Source organism: Papilio polytes, unplaced genomic scaffold (assembly GCF_000836215.1).
Source record: "Papilio polytes unplaced genomic scaffold, Ppol_1.0 DF822733.1, whole genome shotgun sequence".
In the NCBI taxonomy this organism is placed as follows: domain Eukaryota; kingdom Metazoa; phylum Arthropoda; class Insecta; order Lepidoptera; family Papilionidae; genus Papilio; species Papilio polytes.
Window position 1 is genome coordinate 751,097 of NW_013526471.1, and position 19,274 is coordinate 770,370.

The 19,274-nt window shown below is 33.5% G+C and overlaps 1 protein-coding gene across 1 annotated transcript in view; it reads right to left on the reverse strand.

The window, feature by feature from the left end:
* LOC106105652 (proton-coupled amino acid transporter 4-like) overlaps positions 1 to 15,855 on the reverse strand; it is a 16,341-nt gene extending 486 nt beyond the window's left edge. The window contains exons 1-10 of the mRNA XM_013286076.1: positions 15,605 to 15,855; positions 8,284 to 8,423; positions 5,567 to 5,650; positions 2,953 to 3,103; positions 1,949 to 2,070; positions 1,683 to 1,767; positions 1,360 to 1,601; positions 846 to 1,058; positions 266 to 435; positions 5 to 99 (exon numbers count right to left, since the gene is read on the reverse strand). Of these exons, the coding sequence (XP_013141530.1) occupies positions 5 to 99; positions 266 to 435; positions 846 to 1,058; positions 1,360 to 1,601; positions 1,683 to 1,767; positions 1,949 to 2,070; positions 2,953 to 3,103; positions 5,567 to 5,650; positions 8,284 to 8,342 (1,221 nt within the window). The 5' untranslated portion in view covers positions 8,343 to 8,423; positions 15,605 to 15,855. The remainder of the gene's footprint in view (positions 1 to 4; positions 100 to 265; positions 436 to 845; positions 1,059 to 1,359; positions 1,602 to 1,682; positions 1,768 to 1,948; positions 2,071 to 2,952; positions 3,104 to 5,566; positions 5,651 to 8,283; positions 8,424 to 15,604) is intronic.
* Between the last annotated feature and the right edge of the window lie 3,419 nt (positions 15,856 to 19,274).

Here is a 19,274-nt window from a genome sequence, read left to right on the forward strand (position 1 = left end):
CCACGATAGCGGGGAGCAGCAGGCCCATCACAGACAAGCAGACCGCACCTACTAACTCCATAAAGAGCTCCAGCTTTGGAATTGCACTGGCAACACCAACTGAGAAAAAGAAAAAAATGTTAATGACGTCAAAGCTAACAATAGAACTGAGATCTGCTGACGTAAACATCATATAGAGTAAGATAAGTACAGAAGGATGATGATCGAAAAAAAAATTAAAGTGCCTAGTCGGTAACCTACCCTATATGTCTAAACAAGAACTTACCAATGAGAATAGTCCCGGTGAATCTAACTGCAGCCATGCCCCAACGATGTCCTCGAGCTGGTATTCTGTCTTGTACTCGTCGCCATACAACATCCACTGGTACGTAGTAAACCAGTGCGAATGATAACAACATAACACAGGCTACCAGGATTTTAGCGGTTTGTGCCAATCTGAAATCAGGAGAAAATAAAATCACATTCTATCATCACGCATCAACATTGTCCTTCTAAGGATTTTAAAACTATGGTCTTCTCGATAGATCATTTTCTAGTACTTCCTCTAATGTGCCATCCTTTTAACCTCCTGGTATGACTCTGCGCCCACTTTCTACGTTATCTTCTTAATCTAGTCTAACTGATAAAATGATAAATGATAACTGATTAAAAATGAGCATTATAAGGTACATGATATTTTAATTTATCACAACTGGTCACATAAAATAGCCAAAATTAGATTTTTAGTATTTGACTATGACGATAGATAGTTCGGAAATCAAGGTATTTTCTATTGGAACACGCTTTTGTTATGAAATAGAATTGAATCCCTATGCCACAGGTACATAAAAATCAAATTCACTTACATTTCATCCTGAGGCAGATTCAACGTGAGACTGCCTCTTACTTCCTCGCCGAAGTTGAGGTAGCCTGCGAACCCGACGAAGCCGTATAGTACTGCCACTGCCGACATGGCGATGTTCAGCACGCCAGGACAGCCCAGGAAGTGATGCGGCTTCGACATTTCATTTTCCACCGGCATTACTACGCCGATACCCTCCATTGCGAACAGGCTCGTACTGAAAAAAGTTATATAAAGTCACTTTTATTACTGTGTTAAAGTCCTAACAGGGTAATAGGTGTTTTATTCACATAATAAAATGTTTTTATTTATAAATGGCAAACTTGTCGCATAAAGACTTTGCTATTTTTTTTCACAGGCGACAAAATAGAACAAATATACTCTACTAACCTACTTCTACTACCAGCGTGATTCTATCCCTATAATTTTATTTAAATAGAGGTAACGTAAGTTTTGGGTGTAACCAATCTAAAGTAATTTTATCATTTAATCGTTTATCGATAGTTAACGAAACTTACCTAATAAAGTTTGGTATTCCTGTAATTGAGGTGGCTAAATTTCTGTCGGTGATCTTCGGCGGGTCCCTTAGGCAATAATAAATTGATATGCAAATAGAGCCCAACCAAACGAAGTTCGCCAAAGCGGAGAAAGGCACTAAGTATTTTAACGTGCTGATTTGAGTTAACGGTATAAGCACAATCAGAGTTAATCCGCAGTAGACTGTCACGGACCAGTTCGGGCCTCCGTACACATCTGACACCTGAGGACGTGAGAAACAACAATTACAATTACAATTTACTTAAAAAAAACAATTGAAAATCTAGTTTGTAGCAAAGATTACCTGTTTGAAGGACTCGGCAACGACTACGGTGTAAACACAGCACGCCCCTAGATGAGTAACTGCTAGGGCCCAATCCGCAAGTTCCCTATAATGAAAATACATCAAATTCATGTAAGGCAGTTTCTAGTTAATATTAAATTCAATTAGAGTCCCACTGTCATTGTGTACTGTGTTTCATCAAAATTAGTTTTAACAACGCGTTTTCTTCGCTTTTTATTACCTACATCCTTATAAACAATTTTTATTCAAATCAAATCGTAATTTACCTCGCGAAAGGCGCGAACTTTCTGACGGGTTTAGGTCCATTCTGAAACACCAGGTCGCAAGTGTCGGCGTATCCGAGCGATGGCTTCTTAACTTCAACGCATAACTGCTGCGACGTTTTAACCTTTAGAATATTGAAATAGTCAAAATTATCATAATCATAATAGTTATACTCAATTAAGATAAACAAGAAAAAATAGTTTCATATCACGATTTCATAATAGTATAATTAAAATCACGTTTTTGAAAAACAAAACTAACGATACCACACATTTATTACGAAAACAAGACCATAACGTATAATACAACTTTGAAAACAAACACATTATATTTTTATTGGAACGGTGCAATAAAATTTAATTTTACAATACCATATGCACAACTAATGTTAGAAGACAACGGTAAGATAAACATTTGGTGAGTCAAATATTTTTTTAAATAGCTGTAGTTACAAAGATCACCAATGATTAGGTAATACAATTTGTGACGAAATTGTCGTTTCTAGGTATTATAAAATACCAAATAAAAAATTTAGAAGTAAAGAAGTAACATTATATTCGTAAAATAACGGACTGTTTTATACTAAATGGTTTGGTATCTCAGCTTATTATAGGTCTATGGATCGCTTTCCAAGCAATTTTACATTTCTATTTAGCAAAGAATAACAAATACCAAGGGACGGCTCTCAATGGGTAACATTAGGGTAATGAGTTGTGCCGTGCTGGTTTGTTTTTCATAAGCCAACGTGAAAGTTGAATTGTAAATATTCTTACGCAATGGCGGTTTTGAAAGGTACTAAATATAATGGTTTGATACTTAACTCCTTATTTTTTATTATGTTTTTAATTTAAATTACAATAATAGAGGTAAACAACGTTATAAAATACTGCGACGAAAAAGAGAGTGGCAAAAACGATATGCAGAAATGACGCGAGACTTTTTTCCGTTGGTATTAAAATTACCCGTGTATTCGCAACATTCATATATGGTAGTGTTACAAACTTACCAGGACGTGTATGACATGTCCACAGATAAAGCCAATAACAAGTGTGCCAATAACGCCAACTACAAGACCAGCGTTCTTAAAGGCGAGAGGCATGGCCAGCACGCCAGATCCAAGGGACGCCTTTAGCAGATGAGCCAAGGCACCGAAGCTTCTGGAAATAGTGATATTTAATTTAAGCGTGCATTCACATCTTTCTAATAAGTAAATCTCTCGCTGGCTGCGCTTTTGAGGTATAGAGTTTGCTTATGACATCGTGCGCTTGGGATTTTTTATTTAAAATCTGTTATTGGAATACATTATGACACGAATAAATTATTTTTAGTACTCTCAATAAGTAATATTAATGTTAAAAATCTTATAACAGGTCTTGAATAAAATTTTCCAAGTCATTTGTTAGCGTTACCATAAGTCTCCTCTCACGAAAGAGCTGAACGAAACATATTCCTTTCTCTGTCTCTTAAACGTGATTAGGCGAGATGAGAATATGTTTCAGAAATAGTGTTATGGCAGTGAAAACCTGCGGTTATTAAATGTGAGTAGACATTAAGTAAAGGGTATTGTAAGCGACGTGCCGTGAAAGCCTCTTCAAAGCTTATATTCTAAGTTATTCATATAAGGTGAATGATTGACGATTATTTTACGATCGGAAGCAGATGCGTGGAATTTTATTCATGGATTTCTAGTGAAATATATCGCTTTGCAGTCGTTCAACGTACTTTAGGTGTAGCCGAAAAAGTTTTTTTATGTTATTATTTTGAAAAGTAATTTGTACTTAATTCTGTCAGACGAAATAATTATTTCTTTGAAGAGGTATCAATGAAATGAGTTGGATGGTTTTGTTTGTTAATAACAGTAGGAAATGATTGACATTATTAAGTGATAATTGTCCTGTTTTTAACTAGATTGAGTATAGACGTTAAAATACTTGGTTTGTAAGTATACAAGTATCTTTATAAAATCTTATCACTCTAGCTCTAAGGATTATAAACCTGACGATAAGTTAATGCCGCACTTTCTGTTTGCACAGATTTTTATGGCACTTTCTTATGCACACATGGCCTCGAGTTGCAAAAAATATGGGTAGATTATGTTTTATGATTTTCTTTTTTATATAACTTTATTACATAAAGGGTCATATAAGCAGATATTGTTGAGTTTATGGGGCGAGATTTTTATATAAAGTAAATACGTGCGCAGGTAACAGGCCTAACAAATGTTACTTTTTTATAGTGATAATATCTTTATCTTTTTATATAAATGATTGGTTTAACATCTTTGGGTTCGCACAACATTTAATTAATGAATCCTACTGTCAAAATGCAATCATACTACATACTAATATCATAAATGCGAAAGTTTAGATGGATGGATTTTTGTTAGAGTTTTTAGCCTAAATGGTTGAACGGATTTCGATGAAATTTGGCATAGATGTAGAGGATAGTCAGGAAGAACACATAGGCTAGGTCGCTAGGGCATAGAGTCGCAGGCGAAAGCTAGTAATTGTATATTCTAAACTAATATACACAATCAATTAAAATTAATTATTTCAGGAACATGAATATTGAAGTATGTAACATTTTAATTAAAACAATTTGACAAAATACATTTCGACACGAAATTTTGGGGAAAAAATATGTTATTGAATTTATTTATTCTGTTACTTTCGAATAGTTTTTTTCCATGTTAGTGTTAGTGTAGGTACAGATTTACAAAGCAATAGAATAGCCCAAATGTTTTGCCCTCAATTGCATATTAATGAGCCATGTTTATGTAATAACTATTCCGTTCGTGTAACTATAATGACTATTGTCTTCGAAGATACCTAATGTTATGTACTTACATAATCTTATTTACATAATGCTAATTTTAACAACTCGATCTACATCTCTGTATTGTTGCTTGTTGTTGAAATACGATTAAAAATATAATATAAAATATCTCAAGTGAAAAACTAGTGACACCTTATTTAGTTATTACCAAAAAATTAAAACACTAATCAAACCTATCCCTTATTTATATAAAAGTAGATAAAGTTCAGTCTTTTTTTTACTTGGCGTACCAAATTGTAGCTCATTAAACAATCAATTTTCGACTGAAACATCATCATCTCTGCCTTGTCCTAGTCCCGTAGCGTCGGCATACCGGCTTTTCGTCCTCGAAATAACTCTATCATCCGTCATCTCAGTCATCACATCATCTTGATCATGTCAGCTTTCACGCAATCCATCCATCTCTTTCTATGTCTACCTCTACCGGTGTACCCCTCCACATTCATAACTAATGTTCTTCTTGTTACATGCGATTCATCCCTTCTCATAACATGCATGGGTATGTTTAGGGCAAGGTTAGCGTGGTCCATACTACGCTAATATTTTACTCCTTATTTTCTTAACCACTGAGGCTACTCTCAAACTTCCTCTAATATACTCATTTCTTATCTTATCCAATCGTGTTACCTCACACATCCATCTTAACATTCGCATTTCTGTCACATATATTCTCTTTCCATCCATCCTTTTTACTGCCCAACATTCAGATCCATACGTCTGAAACTTTCACTCATCATTCTAAATTAAAAAAAAGTAAACTTTAGTGGGATATTAATTTAACTTACGAAGTATTGGATTCGAGAGGTCTATGCTCTGCAGGGACATATGGGTCCAAGTCTTCTCTGGATCCATTGTACGCCAGTTCAATCCTGGAAAAATTAATACATGATTCAGTATATAAACGCGTTCATCGTAAAGATTATTAATAAGGAAACCGTTTTTCTCTTTAGGTGTAGTTCATTAATTAGTGCAAGCTGTTAGAGATAATCGTATGTATCATCTTTTAATTAGAAATTGTAGGATTGTTCCTTATTATACTAACAAGAAAATTAAATGGTCACCTAATAATAAATTATAACAGTAGTTAGTTTGCAAGTACAAAGTAAGTTTGCTTGAGTTTTATTTCAATAGAAGAAGATGGATTTAGACTTATGTTTAAGTATGTTGTTTAACTTATTTAAATGTTAATTTCTGTAATTTGAAATGTATGTAGAATTACATGCATTTAGATATAAAGGTACTCGATTTGAAGATAAGACAAACATCTGTTGAGACTATAAGAGATGTATATTTTTTCTTTAAATGGTTCGAAATTATACCTCCTTTGTGTAACGGACATTCCGACGACACAACCTCTCTTTGTGAACGCGTAATAAATCAATGCAATTCCAGGATCGGAAGTATGTTTGAATATTTATTTACACGTGGCCCAGTGCGGGTGATGCAATAAAAAATATTTCTTTCATCAGTAAATGAAGCGAGCTCCGAGATTGGGGTTAACTTGACACCAACGTATTGCTCCTCCATTATTGATTGCCAATAAATTCAATGTAGCCTTTACAAACGAGTGATATGTTTTTCGTTGTTTTAACAAAAGACTAACGATTCGAATTATTGGTTGTAAAATACTCAAATAATAAAATGTATTTTATTAGGGTGTGTTGTAATTAAAAATGATGCGGTTATATTGCGTGTTTTTTAAAATGTTTGAACTGGAAATGTCAACAAAAGAATAATACAATATTTTTTGTTCATTATCTAAAGGATAAATCAAATTAAGTAAGTTGTCTTTGAGTGACATCATTATCTTAGAAATAACACTTAGATTAAGAGAAAATCACTTCAGGTACTTTTAATTTACGTAAAAAACTACCTTGAAGTGTACATGATGTTTCTTTTTCTATTCAAACAATAATAATGTTTACGACAGCAATAAACATTTAGAATATAATCCGTTGTCGCCTCGAGCTATTAACAGCCTGAGATTTGTATCGCTTTGAGATAAAACTGCTTACATTAGCGACAATTCAAAACTTTTAGATGCTAAATTACGGCTACCTATAAAATCGTTTAATGGTGACTGAGAGAACCGCTTAGTGTATACTAAGGGCTAATTGTAAAACCATCAAACTAATCTGATTGTAGGTATGATTGAATCTGTTTCAAGAGGCGTGGGTTATTGGTATGTATAAACATGGATTAGGAATCAGCCTCGTTCATCTGTATCGCATTGTATACTGGACTGGAAGGCGCCAGTGAATAGACAACTGATGCATTGTCAAGCTCAGGCAGTATATTGTTACACTGGGGGCGTGCACCACATAATAGCGGTTCTCCACAATATATGAATGTATAAAGATTCTAGATAAAAATAATGTATTGAAGGAAACCTTTTTCCATGTCTTCCCTATACTTGCTTTCAGTAAAAAAAATATTTACTTGTTTATATGCTAACTTCATTGTGAGAAAGAAAAATAAGTCAATGTTACGTTTAAAATATCAGCCCTTTTAGAAGTTTGACTACGCTTATTTAATTTTAGCCCAAAACAAGGACCCCTTTCGGGTGTCCTTGAGTCCAGTAACTTTATGGTGCGTTCACCGAAATCTAGGAGTTCAGCGGTTTCCAAATCCGGTAATAATAACGAAGTAATGGTCCAAGCCAAGGCCTGAGGGAGACCTCGAGTTTAGTTAATCTTTAACGAGATTTAAACTAAGTGCATCAGCGCTAGGCCACTTCTAGCCCTCTGAATATGTAAATGAATCTCCAAGGCAAACAGTGAAAACTCATTTAAAAATAAAGTTTGACAACAGTTAGGGAAGATAATAGCTAGTATTTGGTAACAAAAGAGAGTGGAGAGTATGAAACGTATAAATTTTGGGAATCATTTCAATATTTACTTAAGAATTTCTAACAATCATCTCTTCACGATAAGTTAATTCCGCAAACAATATTTTATCATTGTCTGCTTTAATGTAACACACTTCGTTATGCTGGAAGTAAATCGTGTTATCCTTGAAAATGTATAGAGGTGTTGAGATATTGTTCACGACAATTATTCATAAAAGGAATTATGTTTTCCATTTCATTTGTTATGTTCTTGCAATGCACAACGCTTGTAATCTGCCAACTAAGATAAATAACTATGTCTAATAATAAAAAATATTAACAAATAAGTGCAGTAATACTTGGCAATATACAAGTTTTCTTCAGATTCTCTACAACTTAGAAAATAATTTATTAGCTGTACTTGAATTACTTTATATAATTTTTGAACTTCTGACCAGTTACGTTAAAATATTCTTTGATATTCAAAATTTACAAAGCAACAAGTAAGCCTGATAAAGTCAACTGTGTGCTAAAAAATAATTGAAAAATGTATCAAAACGTGTTTTTTAAAATTGAATTAACTTACTTTTTTTCCCACTAGCATGGAAGCCAGAGCCTTTATTATTCTTCATTTAATTCATTTGCAAACATTATTTTTTTAAAGAATAAACTTACTTGGAGCTGTATGCATCCTGCACGGTTCGTATCGGTGGGATTTCCTGTTCTTTCTTCATATTGTTTAGTTTTATTTTTCCCAGTCGTTAATGTATACTGAGTAACTGTCCCCTCCTTGCCAGCATTGCCACTTTTGTTACCTGTAACAAATGAACAAAATTAAAAAGGAAAACGACTTGTAAACAAAATCACATTCGGAAAATCCAATAGCCTTAAGGATAAGAATAATTTTAGAAACACTGCAAGCTACATTAAATACTTTAACTTCGGAAAGCAAACACTGGATGAAAAGATAAAAATTATAAATGCATCAAACCAATTTATTCGGACAATTTTATGAATGCATTTATTTATTTATAAGAAAAAGTCATCGATTAAATAACAAACTATCTTTAGTACAATATGTATTTATGTAATTCTACCTGCAATAGGAAGTAATTTTGAATGAAGGCTGGATTTATCTTATAAGGAAGTCATACAAATCTGTTTTTATTATTGCATTAATTAGTTTAAAATTTTATGAATTTTACATTGTTATTTATGTATCCAAAGTGAAATTGAATTAATGTAAACGATTTTTTATTGTTATTGTGTGTGTGAAATAGTAGAAAATGGATAGATGATGACATCAACTGTTTTTGTCCCAGTTTACCATAACACACTGAGGGCTACAAAGGTAGAGGAAGACAGAATAAAGTATGGGTGGATTGTGTGAAAGAGGATATGCTTTATTAGAAAGGAATTGATTCAGATATGACGGCTGATAGAGATGTATGGAAGAACAGCACATACTGTGCCGACTCTCGGGAAAAGGGCAAGTGGATGATGATACCATAACACACAAATCAACTTCAGATGCGTTGATTACTTCTGTGTCTGTTTAAAGGGAATGTTTGAACGACCTTCAGCTCAAGGGTTCGACCATTACTTGACTAAATAACCTCCTTGGTACTTAATAGACGAAAATGCCGAAACTCTTTGAGGTTTCGAAACACCCTCACAAAGTTGTTTGTCGTATGCGCAATCTCCGTGCAGAGTAGTTGGTCTCTTGGAATCTGAAACTCCCTCTATGTCTCTGACAAAGACTATTGGATGAAAATTGAATGAAAACTTGCCAAACCATCACTCACCGAATGATGTAAATAATTGTGAGTGAATTTCGTCGCTTGTTATCAGTGGAAGGCATTTGTTATCAGCCGTTCTGCCGTGCTCCCTGCGCCACCGTCGCGCCACGAGTAACCATCGACTAGCAATCAAGACGTCAAAACACGCGAGTACAGGATGTTGCAAAACTCTTCTTGTAACAATTCTTAGTTCGTTAAGCTTATATTACAGTGTAAAATTTGATATTGCACATTTCAAGAGATTACTTAACAGTTCTTAGATGGAATGAAGATAATAGAACATGCTGTAACATTGCATGTTTGTGAAAGTTTCTTAAATAATAAATAGTTTTTACAGACGCAATAGTTGATTGTAAATAAATTAAAAGACACTAGTGACCATCTTGAGGCAATAATAATATATTAAATTAAGGTGATTTTACAATAATAAGTCAAGTCCTGTAGGATATCGGAACATCATGAAGTGAAAAACATTCTTCTAGAATGTTCTATAAAAGAAGCGATTGAATTCAAATTGTTTATATTCAACACTTGTACATGTTTTGTAAAACAACAAATACTCTACTTTAGATATGACTCAAGTGTTTCGTGAATTAACAAACTCCTTTGATAATTTCAATTAGATCATTGTAACCCTGAGATTCCACTGCTGTGTCTAGTATTGTTATCTCTGTTATTTCAAGGAGAACGTAAAGGATGACAATGTTTTAAAGAAGCGGTTTGTCAATGTAAACTGACTGTTTGTACTTGCGTTTCATACGTTGAATTCGCTAAGAGTACTCAACTTTGTGATAATGCGAAGCAGGGAATGTTATTTGTAGTAAGTTGAATATAATATTGGGCTAGTGTAATATTTTGAGACTACAAAGAACAATCTGGGAATCGTGCGATGTCGTATGAACGTTTGTACAAATTGAGACGTCTATGCGTAAATAAACAGGTCGCAGCTTATATCTGTACAAAAATGCTCGGTCAGTGGTACATGATAATTGTTCTTTAATTATTAACCTGTTGTTTACGCGACTCTCTTTTGTCTTACTAGTTATTTTTAAAAACTTAAATAGCGCTTGGCCACGATTCCACCTGAGCTAAGTGAAGACGCGGTCGAAGGATAGATACGCGCTTAATAAGTGCCGATTTACCCTGTGAGGAAGTGTGTAAATAAGTTTGTAAGAAGTAGCGGTGTTTGCCTCGTTGCAAGGAATTATTTTCTCTGTAAGTGGAACTATGCCATATTCCGCGACTGTACAAGTGAGCCCTCTTCTGTAAAATCGATATTCACACAAAAGTTCGTGGAAGTTCCGGAAGCAATTTAAGGCTAAAGGTCCTCGATCGGTTAATGTATTGGTTAAGTGTCTTAATTGAAGGGTTTACGAGAAAATTCGCTTAATTACTTTTAAAGAGCATTGTCTTGTAACTACAATTTAACAGTTTCATTAATGGTTGTTAAGTTTCTTTAAGGAAACTTTATCGATTCTTAATTGTAGAATTTAAAATATATTTTATGGGAACAAAAATTTGTTCGCAACTACTATCCTTAGATCAGAATTCATAGCTAATGGATTAAAAATTACACTTTTGATAGAATACTAGTTTCCACCGCAATCATCCTCGTCCTAAGGCCATAATACATCAGCAATAACAGAAAATATACAGATCCCTTCGAGGAAATAATATGGTCGCTTCTCGAAGGAGCCCACGTCGTACTGGTTTAAAAATCGTCAAGGACAAATCGTTCCACAACACCGCTGTGCGGGGCAGAAAATGTTGCGAAAACCGCACGGTTTTAGTTGAATTTTATTTTGAATCTTACATCAGCCTGTGTATAATCTACACGAAATGTATTAAAATAAAGTCAAATGAGATTACTCGTATGACGTATTAAATTGCAGTGATATCTTTAAGGCCGTGTGTTGTAAAGTTTGCGATGGGATTACAGTTTAAAATTAAAACTACTTGAAATACTAAGAAACCTTGAACCAGCATTAATGCTGGAAAATCTAGGCAAAGGAAATAAAAAAAAGAAATGACTGCTTTTACACGATACTGTTAGAGTCCCCTTTTCTTTTCACCTTGTCTTTTAAATTGGAATTATATTGAACGTGCTTGTTTGTCTTGTTTGTTCTTCTTCGCGATTATTCAACCAACAATCAATGTTTTATATGCTTTTTTACTAAAGTAACGGCTTGAAGCTAATATAAATGGGATTAGTTTAGTAATGTACTTCTTAGAGATCGCGCTATGACGCTGTTTTATTGTGATTTGAAGAGCTCATTGTTTCCTTTAATTAATCACATGAATGGATGACAGAATTACTGTTAATGTTTAACATCACGAAGGATAAATATACAAATATTATTATAGTTGTTTACTGTTCTATATAAATAAAATTCAATGTTTATTTTGTACTCTATTCCTTACTAAACTATTGATCGGATTATCATAAAAGATTGTTGCGGGAACATTAAGTGTTTCTGAACTAACAATGGTCGTTTTAATTATTTTTTCATAGTAAAGAATACTTTTTAATGCGGAATTTAAGAGGTCGAAGGTTGAAGAAGGAAGAATTAATATTAGATAATATTTGCAGCTTCCCACGCTTAAAAATGTAAATATATACTTCAAATATTATAAAATTATCATGGGAGATATCAATTTATGGAGCGATATTAACCATGTAAGGAGTAACAAGGTGTTAACCAAATGTCAATGTTGCTATTAAATAATTTTCTTGATTGCTTTGCATTTATTTTTCCCCGCAATTGGTCGCGCTTGGCTTCGAACCTTGTCCCACTTAGTGGAGGTCGTTAAGTCAGGCCATGCTCGATGCCGATTTCAACGTGTTGATTTTAAGTAGTACTTTTGCATATTACTGGGTCTTTAGACACATAAGGCGTTTCTGCTCTTATTGCAAGCTTGTAAAGTTGCCTATAAAGACTAGATATAATAGGGAATATTAATAGAATTGGATTTTGAAAATCTTTATTAACTTGTCATATTTCAATAGTTGCACCTATACTATTACAATAAAGCGTAAACACACTCTTCTTTGTTGCCTAAGATGTCGACAATTACACTATATTTTTGAATAATGATTTCTTTAATAAAAAGCCTAACACTTACGTCACGCTTTAGGCTATATATTTTCACGCCATTAAACTTAGGGGATACATATATTGAATAAAATTCTAATGTGCGAAAGAGACCATAAGTTGCTGCCAACATCAAGGAAGCAAAATTGCTATACTTTGTCAACATGTCATGTCATTTTGACATTTGCAATTGAATTTGACAAATATAATCAATAAAACGATTTTTATAATTTCATGCGAATGAAGTCGCACGAGAACAGCTAGTTATGACATATTGCAATTGTCATAAAGTATTGATTCTTCAGATAGATCTATCATTCGCCAATTCAGTCTATCCCCAAATTAATCATATTACTTCATACATATTTTTAAAACAATACGAAAAATAATTTCTACATAGAATCAAACGATATATGTCCACCTGCTAAGTTATACCTTTTTGGTTGTGACGTTACTTAATTTTTTACAAATGCGAAAACAATGGATTGTAAGTGGCAATTAAGATAAAAATGTTTAAACAAAATACAAACTAAATGCTGTTCCCACGTAAGTATTTAAGCATATATTCATTCTTTGCCTTGGTATTAAACAAACGCTAACAAAAACGCACTAAATTTGATATTAAGAATTTTTAATGAATTTTAGTACGGAAGTATATTTATATCTCGTATATGTTTAATGTCACGTGATTTAGAAGTGTTTAAAAAAAAAAACGATCATTGACTTTAAAACCGGTCACTGATTCCAAGTTTCTCGAGGATAACGAGTTTGATCTTGAAGAAATTCATTAGGTTTTAGAAGGTTAGGCGGAAAGAAAGATAGCAGGTGTGTTGTATAATTTTATAGATATTATTTGGAGGTCAAAGGTCATTTCCAATTATCATATAATCTTAAAGGATGGCTAGACATGCGAGGTTAAACCCATGACACATCTTCAGCTTTAACTGACAGTTCAACTTTTGCCTGTACCCGTCAGTTTTAACTGAAACTGAAGGTGTATACTGTTTTGGTGGTTTAGTGAAAGAGTGGACTGTGCCATAATCTATTTCCATGTATATTTAAAAAACCTGTTATGTTAACAATAGGAAATTGTAGAAGTCGCGGTAGTTGTCAAGGTCAAACAGCGAACGAAATAAATTAAAATTTTAGCTATTGATTGTAATATAAATTTATAAGACTAAATAATCTGTATATATGTATTGGAAATATTCTAACTGTAGCACGATTTTATACTTTATACAGTAGTACTTTAAGCCCATTTTTGATTTAGCTGCTGGGCACGTGACTTCGGCCCAACGCGACTTTTGTACAGAGTTGGAAATTCCACGGGCACAGCCACGACTGCTATAAATTGACATCCGTAGAGTCCAAGTCGCGGTGTCAGGACCAGTGGAATCAGGTACTTACTAGTAAGTGAATAGTGTCACACCAATACGAGGAAAGGTTGCACATTTTCCACGTATCAAGGTTAGTTGGTGCAATTGACCGTGACAATTAACAATCAAGTCGGCCATGCATTGTTGGTAGAACATGTTGAAAAGTTTATATTTATTATAGAAATGACAATTTAAAAGTCATTAGTCGCATTAATCTTCTTATGTTATAAATGCGAAAGTTAAGATGGATGGATGTTTGTCAGAGTTTGTAGCCTAAACTGTTGAACGACTCTCGATGAAATTTGGCATAGATGTAGAGGATATTCTGGAAGAATAAATCAGCTACTTTTGTTTTTTTAATTAATTCCACGTGGGTGAAAGCTTTTTACTTTTAATGTATGAAAATGACTAAAAAGCATAATATTATCGGTAACTTGGGATTCATTGTAGACATAAATACATACCTCACGATGCTCATCTCTATGGATCATAACATTTTACAGATAATTAAATAAACAGACAATGAAAATATTAACAAATAAATCGCAATTAAAGGCATTAGAAGAGATTACTTTCAATTTTAAAAAATAATCAAAGATGCATTTATAAAAATTGCAATGTATTAAAGATGTGAAAAAATAAATACAAATAAACATTAAGGGTCATGATAATTCACAAGATTTAGCTTGTAAATTTTTCCATAAAATCCGGTTTGGATTGCAACGAATGTACTTTTACTAAAGCGCTTCGATTTTAGAAGGTTTGTGAACTGGTAGGTACTGACTTTGGTTACCGTGTAAGGTAGAAAATGGACCGTTAAACAAATAAAATTGTACAATTATGATAAGTATTTTAGTTTAGATTTAGTTGAACAGCGGTATGCCCATACTACGTAAAATGTAGTTGAAATGTAGCATTTTTATGCTGATTTTTATAAAAATATACCAATACAACTATTTTAAAGTTACAGTTTCGAATAAAAGCTAGAGTTGTGTTGAAGTTTAATGGAAAAACTTTAAGAGTTACAAAACGAAAGTTTCTTGGTGGTTTATCTAGTAGTAGCTTTCGCCCGCGACTCCGTCCGCGTGGGATTTAACAAAACAAAAGCAAGTAGCCTATGTGTTCATCCAGACTATCATCCTAGATATATGCCAAATTTTATCAAGATTCCTTCAGCACTTTAGGCTACACAGTCTTACAAACATCCATCCATCCATCAATTAAGTAAAAAGTAAGATTTATTACTGATAAAATGAAATGTAAAGTATTTCAAAAAAACATTTTCTTCTTTTCATTTATTACTGATATAAATAATAGATAAAAATATCAATAACTCTTTATTTCCAACTCAATGAAAAAATGTGTAGATATAGTTTAAAGTATAATGAAGAGAACGGAACGAGTCCGATCCAAATTAAAATGTAAATTGTATAAACAATGCTATAAATGCCAGCTTTGTAATAAAATAATATACATAAATATTTAACAATTATAACTAATGCATGTAGGTTACCAAGATGTTTTTAATTTTAAGCAATAAGGTTAGAAACATGTTTTTGTGACACCATAAATGATAAGATTCGGAATAATACGTCGTAGACTACAGAACAATGCATAAATACAAATAATTTTAAAATGAAAATAAATTAAAAACGAACACTAAAGCACAACTAAATTAAACAATTTTATTATTTAATAAATTACATGTACTTGATTTTTAAATACTTACTCTATATTCTTACTGTCTTTTACTATAAACACTCACTTTACTGTCTAAAATTACGATTTTTTCAGAAAAAAAAATCTTATTTTTAATGTCACTGGCCACAAGAAAAGTTTTTTTTTTTCGAATTTGGCGCGAATTTTATATCTCGAACGCGCACCGCTCTTTCTTGCGCCGAACGTTGAACTGCGGAAAGACAACAAACAATATTGTTTAGAGACAATCACCAAACTCACTTAAGTGGCCAGTTCCATCCGGCAAAATGCAACCAAGAGTTGCCGTTCGAATCGATAATATCGATTGGTATCGATGTCTCGTCTTTTCAAGGGCTTCAACTGCAGCCGTGAGTCATTAATCGATTTAGTTAAATCGATTTAATAACACATCCTGTTCGTTTATTGACTTTACTTACGATTGCGACATGGGTGGGTAGTCGATTATACAATTCGATTAATTTATATCGATTTAGAAGAAATGTCAACCGACTTTATAATTATTTCACCAGGGCTTAAATACCTTTAGTAATATCTCTAATACTTTAAATATTTCTTCATTGTAATTAAATACTCCTTGTCCTATTCTTGTATTTATATTTCAACCGACATTTATGTTGCGGTCTAGATAGAAAACCAGATTCAATGATACCTATAAAACCTTGATCTGTACTCTCGTAGTCACTGAATTTGCACACTCGCGATAAATTCGAAACGTGCTCTCTAAATATTCGTGTTTCAAGATCGTTTCTTACTTTAACATAAATTCAAGAACATAAAACTTAAAAAAAATACTATTTTAAATGTTATTTATTAGCTCTTCGAACTAGACGAGTAAGTTTGAAAGTAAAACTCTCCCACTAAAAATTATGACAACTTACATTTTCTAAAACCAAAAATCTTTCGTGTTAGTAATTTTATTGTTACATTTGAATGTAATTATTTTTTGGCATTCAATTTCATACTTATAGTGAGCTGGTGATGATGAGGGTGATGAATTACTTGTACCTAACTACAGTCACAAGGGGTTAATAATAGTCAAAGAACTAAAAATCTTTAGAAATGATCAAGGAAAGCGGACAAACATACGATATTTAAAATTTACATACATTTGGTAATACGATTAGAAGGAAAGTAGGTTTTTAATTTATCTTCATCTTACTAATATTATAAACGAGCTATTGCCCGCGACTTTGTCCGCGTGGTATTAGAAAACATACGAACTATATAAATTACAAAAACTACGTATCCCTCGGGAACCGGACATGTCTCGGGGATAAAGCTTATCCCATGTGTACTCCAGACTTTGTTTTATATCTGTGCCAAATTTCATTAAGATATGTCGAACCGTCGCAGAATGATCATGTAAACATTAAAAAACTAAATTTATGAATCCTACGGGAACCGTAACTATTCCCGGGATAAAAAGTAGCCTATGTGTTCTTCTAAACTATGCTCTAAACCTGTGTCAAATTTCATGGAGATCCGTTCAGCCGTTTAGGCTACAAACGCTAACAAACATCCATTCATCCATCCATCTAAACTTTCGCATTTATAATATTAGTAAGAAGTAAGATGTAAAAGTTTAGATGGATAGATGGATGTTTGTTAGAGTTTGTAGCTTAAACGGCTGAAGGGATTCAATTTGGCATAGATGTAGAGGATAGTCTGGAAGAACACATAGGCTACTTGTTTTTTTTTATTCCGCGCGGACGGAGTCACGGGCGAAAGCTAATATAAAATAAACATGTCACACCAGCGTAATAGCGAGGCTATAACACATCCTGCTAGTCTCTAATTAGCTCAATTGAATCAATTGTTAACGACTTTATCACATGTATTGAGGTTTTCTTTGCAATTCCCATACTAAGTGTGTTAATGACGAAGTACATTTTAAAGTAGAATTTAAAAGCTAATTCGAATATCTGACGTCTTTGTAATAAGCCAATAATGGATAATGGCAAATAATTAATCTTAGCGTGTAACATCTTTGGATAACAGAATCATTTAACATCAGATAGGATCGTGGTCAAACGCGAAACTAACGAAGGTAAAACATCAATTTAAAAACAGAATAAATAAGATTCAGATAAAAGCTTGAGAAACCAGAGATTCTCAAATATCTATCTTATAAATCACTGTCAAAATTCTATTGGTTCCAGTGAACAAAATGTTGGTACAAATCTTCCTAAGCTCGAACTCTCTAGTATATTGAATTCCTAAGATTATTAGGGGATCCACGTCATTGATCTAGATTAGGCCATCTACGATGCAATACTGAGATCCGAAACTCGACCGAATATTAGAATAGCATAGAACTGAAAGATGCGGGGCAGTGGCGCGACAATTTCAAGACTACGGCTAAACCTGATGGAGAGGTGACAATCTACCTATCACCAAACAAAGAGTATACCACTTCTCAAAGGCCGGCAACTCATCTGTTATTGCGGTTATCTATGGGCGTCAATGTTCACCTTGGTGTTCAAGCTGGTCGTCTGCGCCTTTTCCATAAAAATGAACCTAATAATTTTTTCATCAAAATAAAAACAATATAGCAGAAAACAAAGACAAGTCGATAACATTATATTTCACACTTTTATTAAGTTAACAATGTAAATTGACCTCATTGCAGCCTCCGTCGCAATTACTTCCGTCGATGGAACCGCACACTTTGGTTAGATAATCAACAAAATGTTCACACTTTCACACTGCCTTATTCCACTGAGTTACATTCTGTTTGGGTCAAATATAATTCTCGATGAATCATGTTATATCAGAATTACGCAAGAATGTTTCGATTATATAACAAATCATAGATCATGGTGTAGTTAAAATGGGGGCAAAAAATGTTATAATGAATTTGATAGTGGTTCAAGATTATGTTCTCAGTTTGTGCTTATTTCAAATAACCATTTAAGCTATAGTCAACAGCTAAACGAATTAATGATTAGATGCCACGGCCCGGTTGGGCGAAGGAGAACACCGCGGGGTTTAGTGGGTAGTCCGGCCGGAATTAAGGCCGGGAGTCCCACACGAAACTGTCCTTGCTGCCCCCGCAGCATGGACGGTGAAGTGCGTAAATGCATTCCCCGCGACAACAAAAAAAAAAACGAATTAATGATCTGCAGATCAGCACGTGTTTCACATAACTGAAGCAGATCAGTGAGTCAGATTAGTGATCGGCTAGCAGATCTCAATTAGTACCTGCGTAGAGTTTTATGAATTCTATGTGTTGTGAGTCATCGGGCAGGTTGAAGATTTTCAGTTCTCATATAGTACATCGAGTTGAGCTGTCAGCCGCTAATTTATTTGTTGAGCCGTAGCTCTATGATACAAGGCTGTGAGCTGATTTCTTCACCGGTTCAGAGGTGATTTACACATGTCTACTTGTTATCCTTAATTAATGAATGCCATCTAGGTCATATAAAATAAAACACGTGCAATAAATTAATGCGTTTATTCTATTATTACTTTCTATTACATTATGTATGCATACGTAATTTATTCTTGCATCTAAATTACATTTTATGTGTAAAAAGAATGGAAACGAGTTGTTAGGAAGATCATCCTCAAAGTTATTTATCCTCATTATTTATTTATATCAACTTAAAAACTTACCTAATATTTGTTTTAGACTAGCTATTGCCCGCGACTTCGTCCTCGTAATATTAAGATAAAAAGTA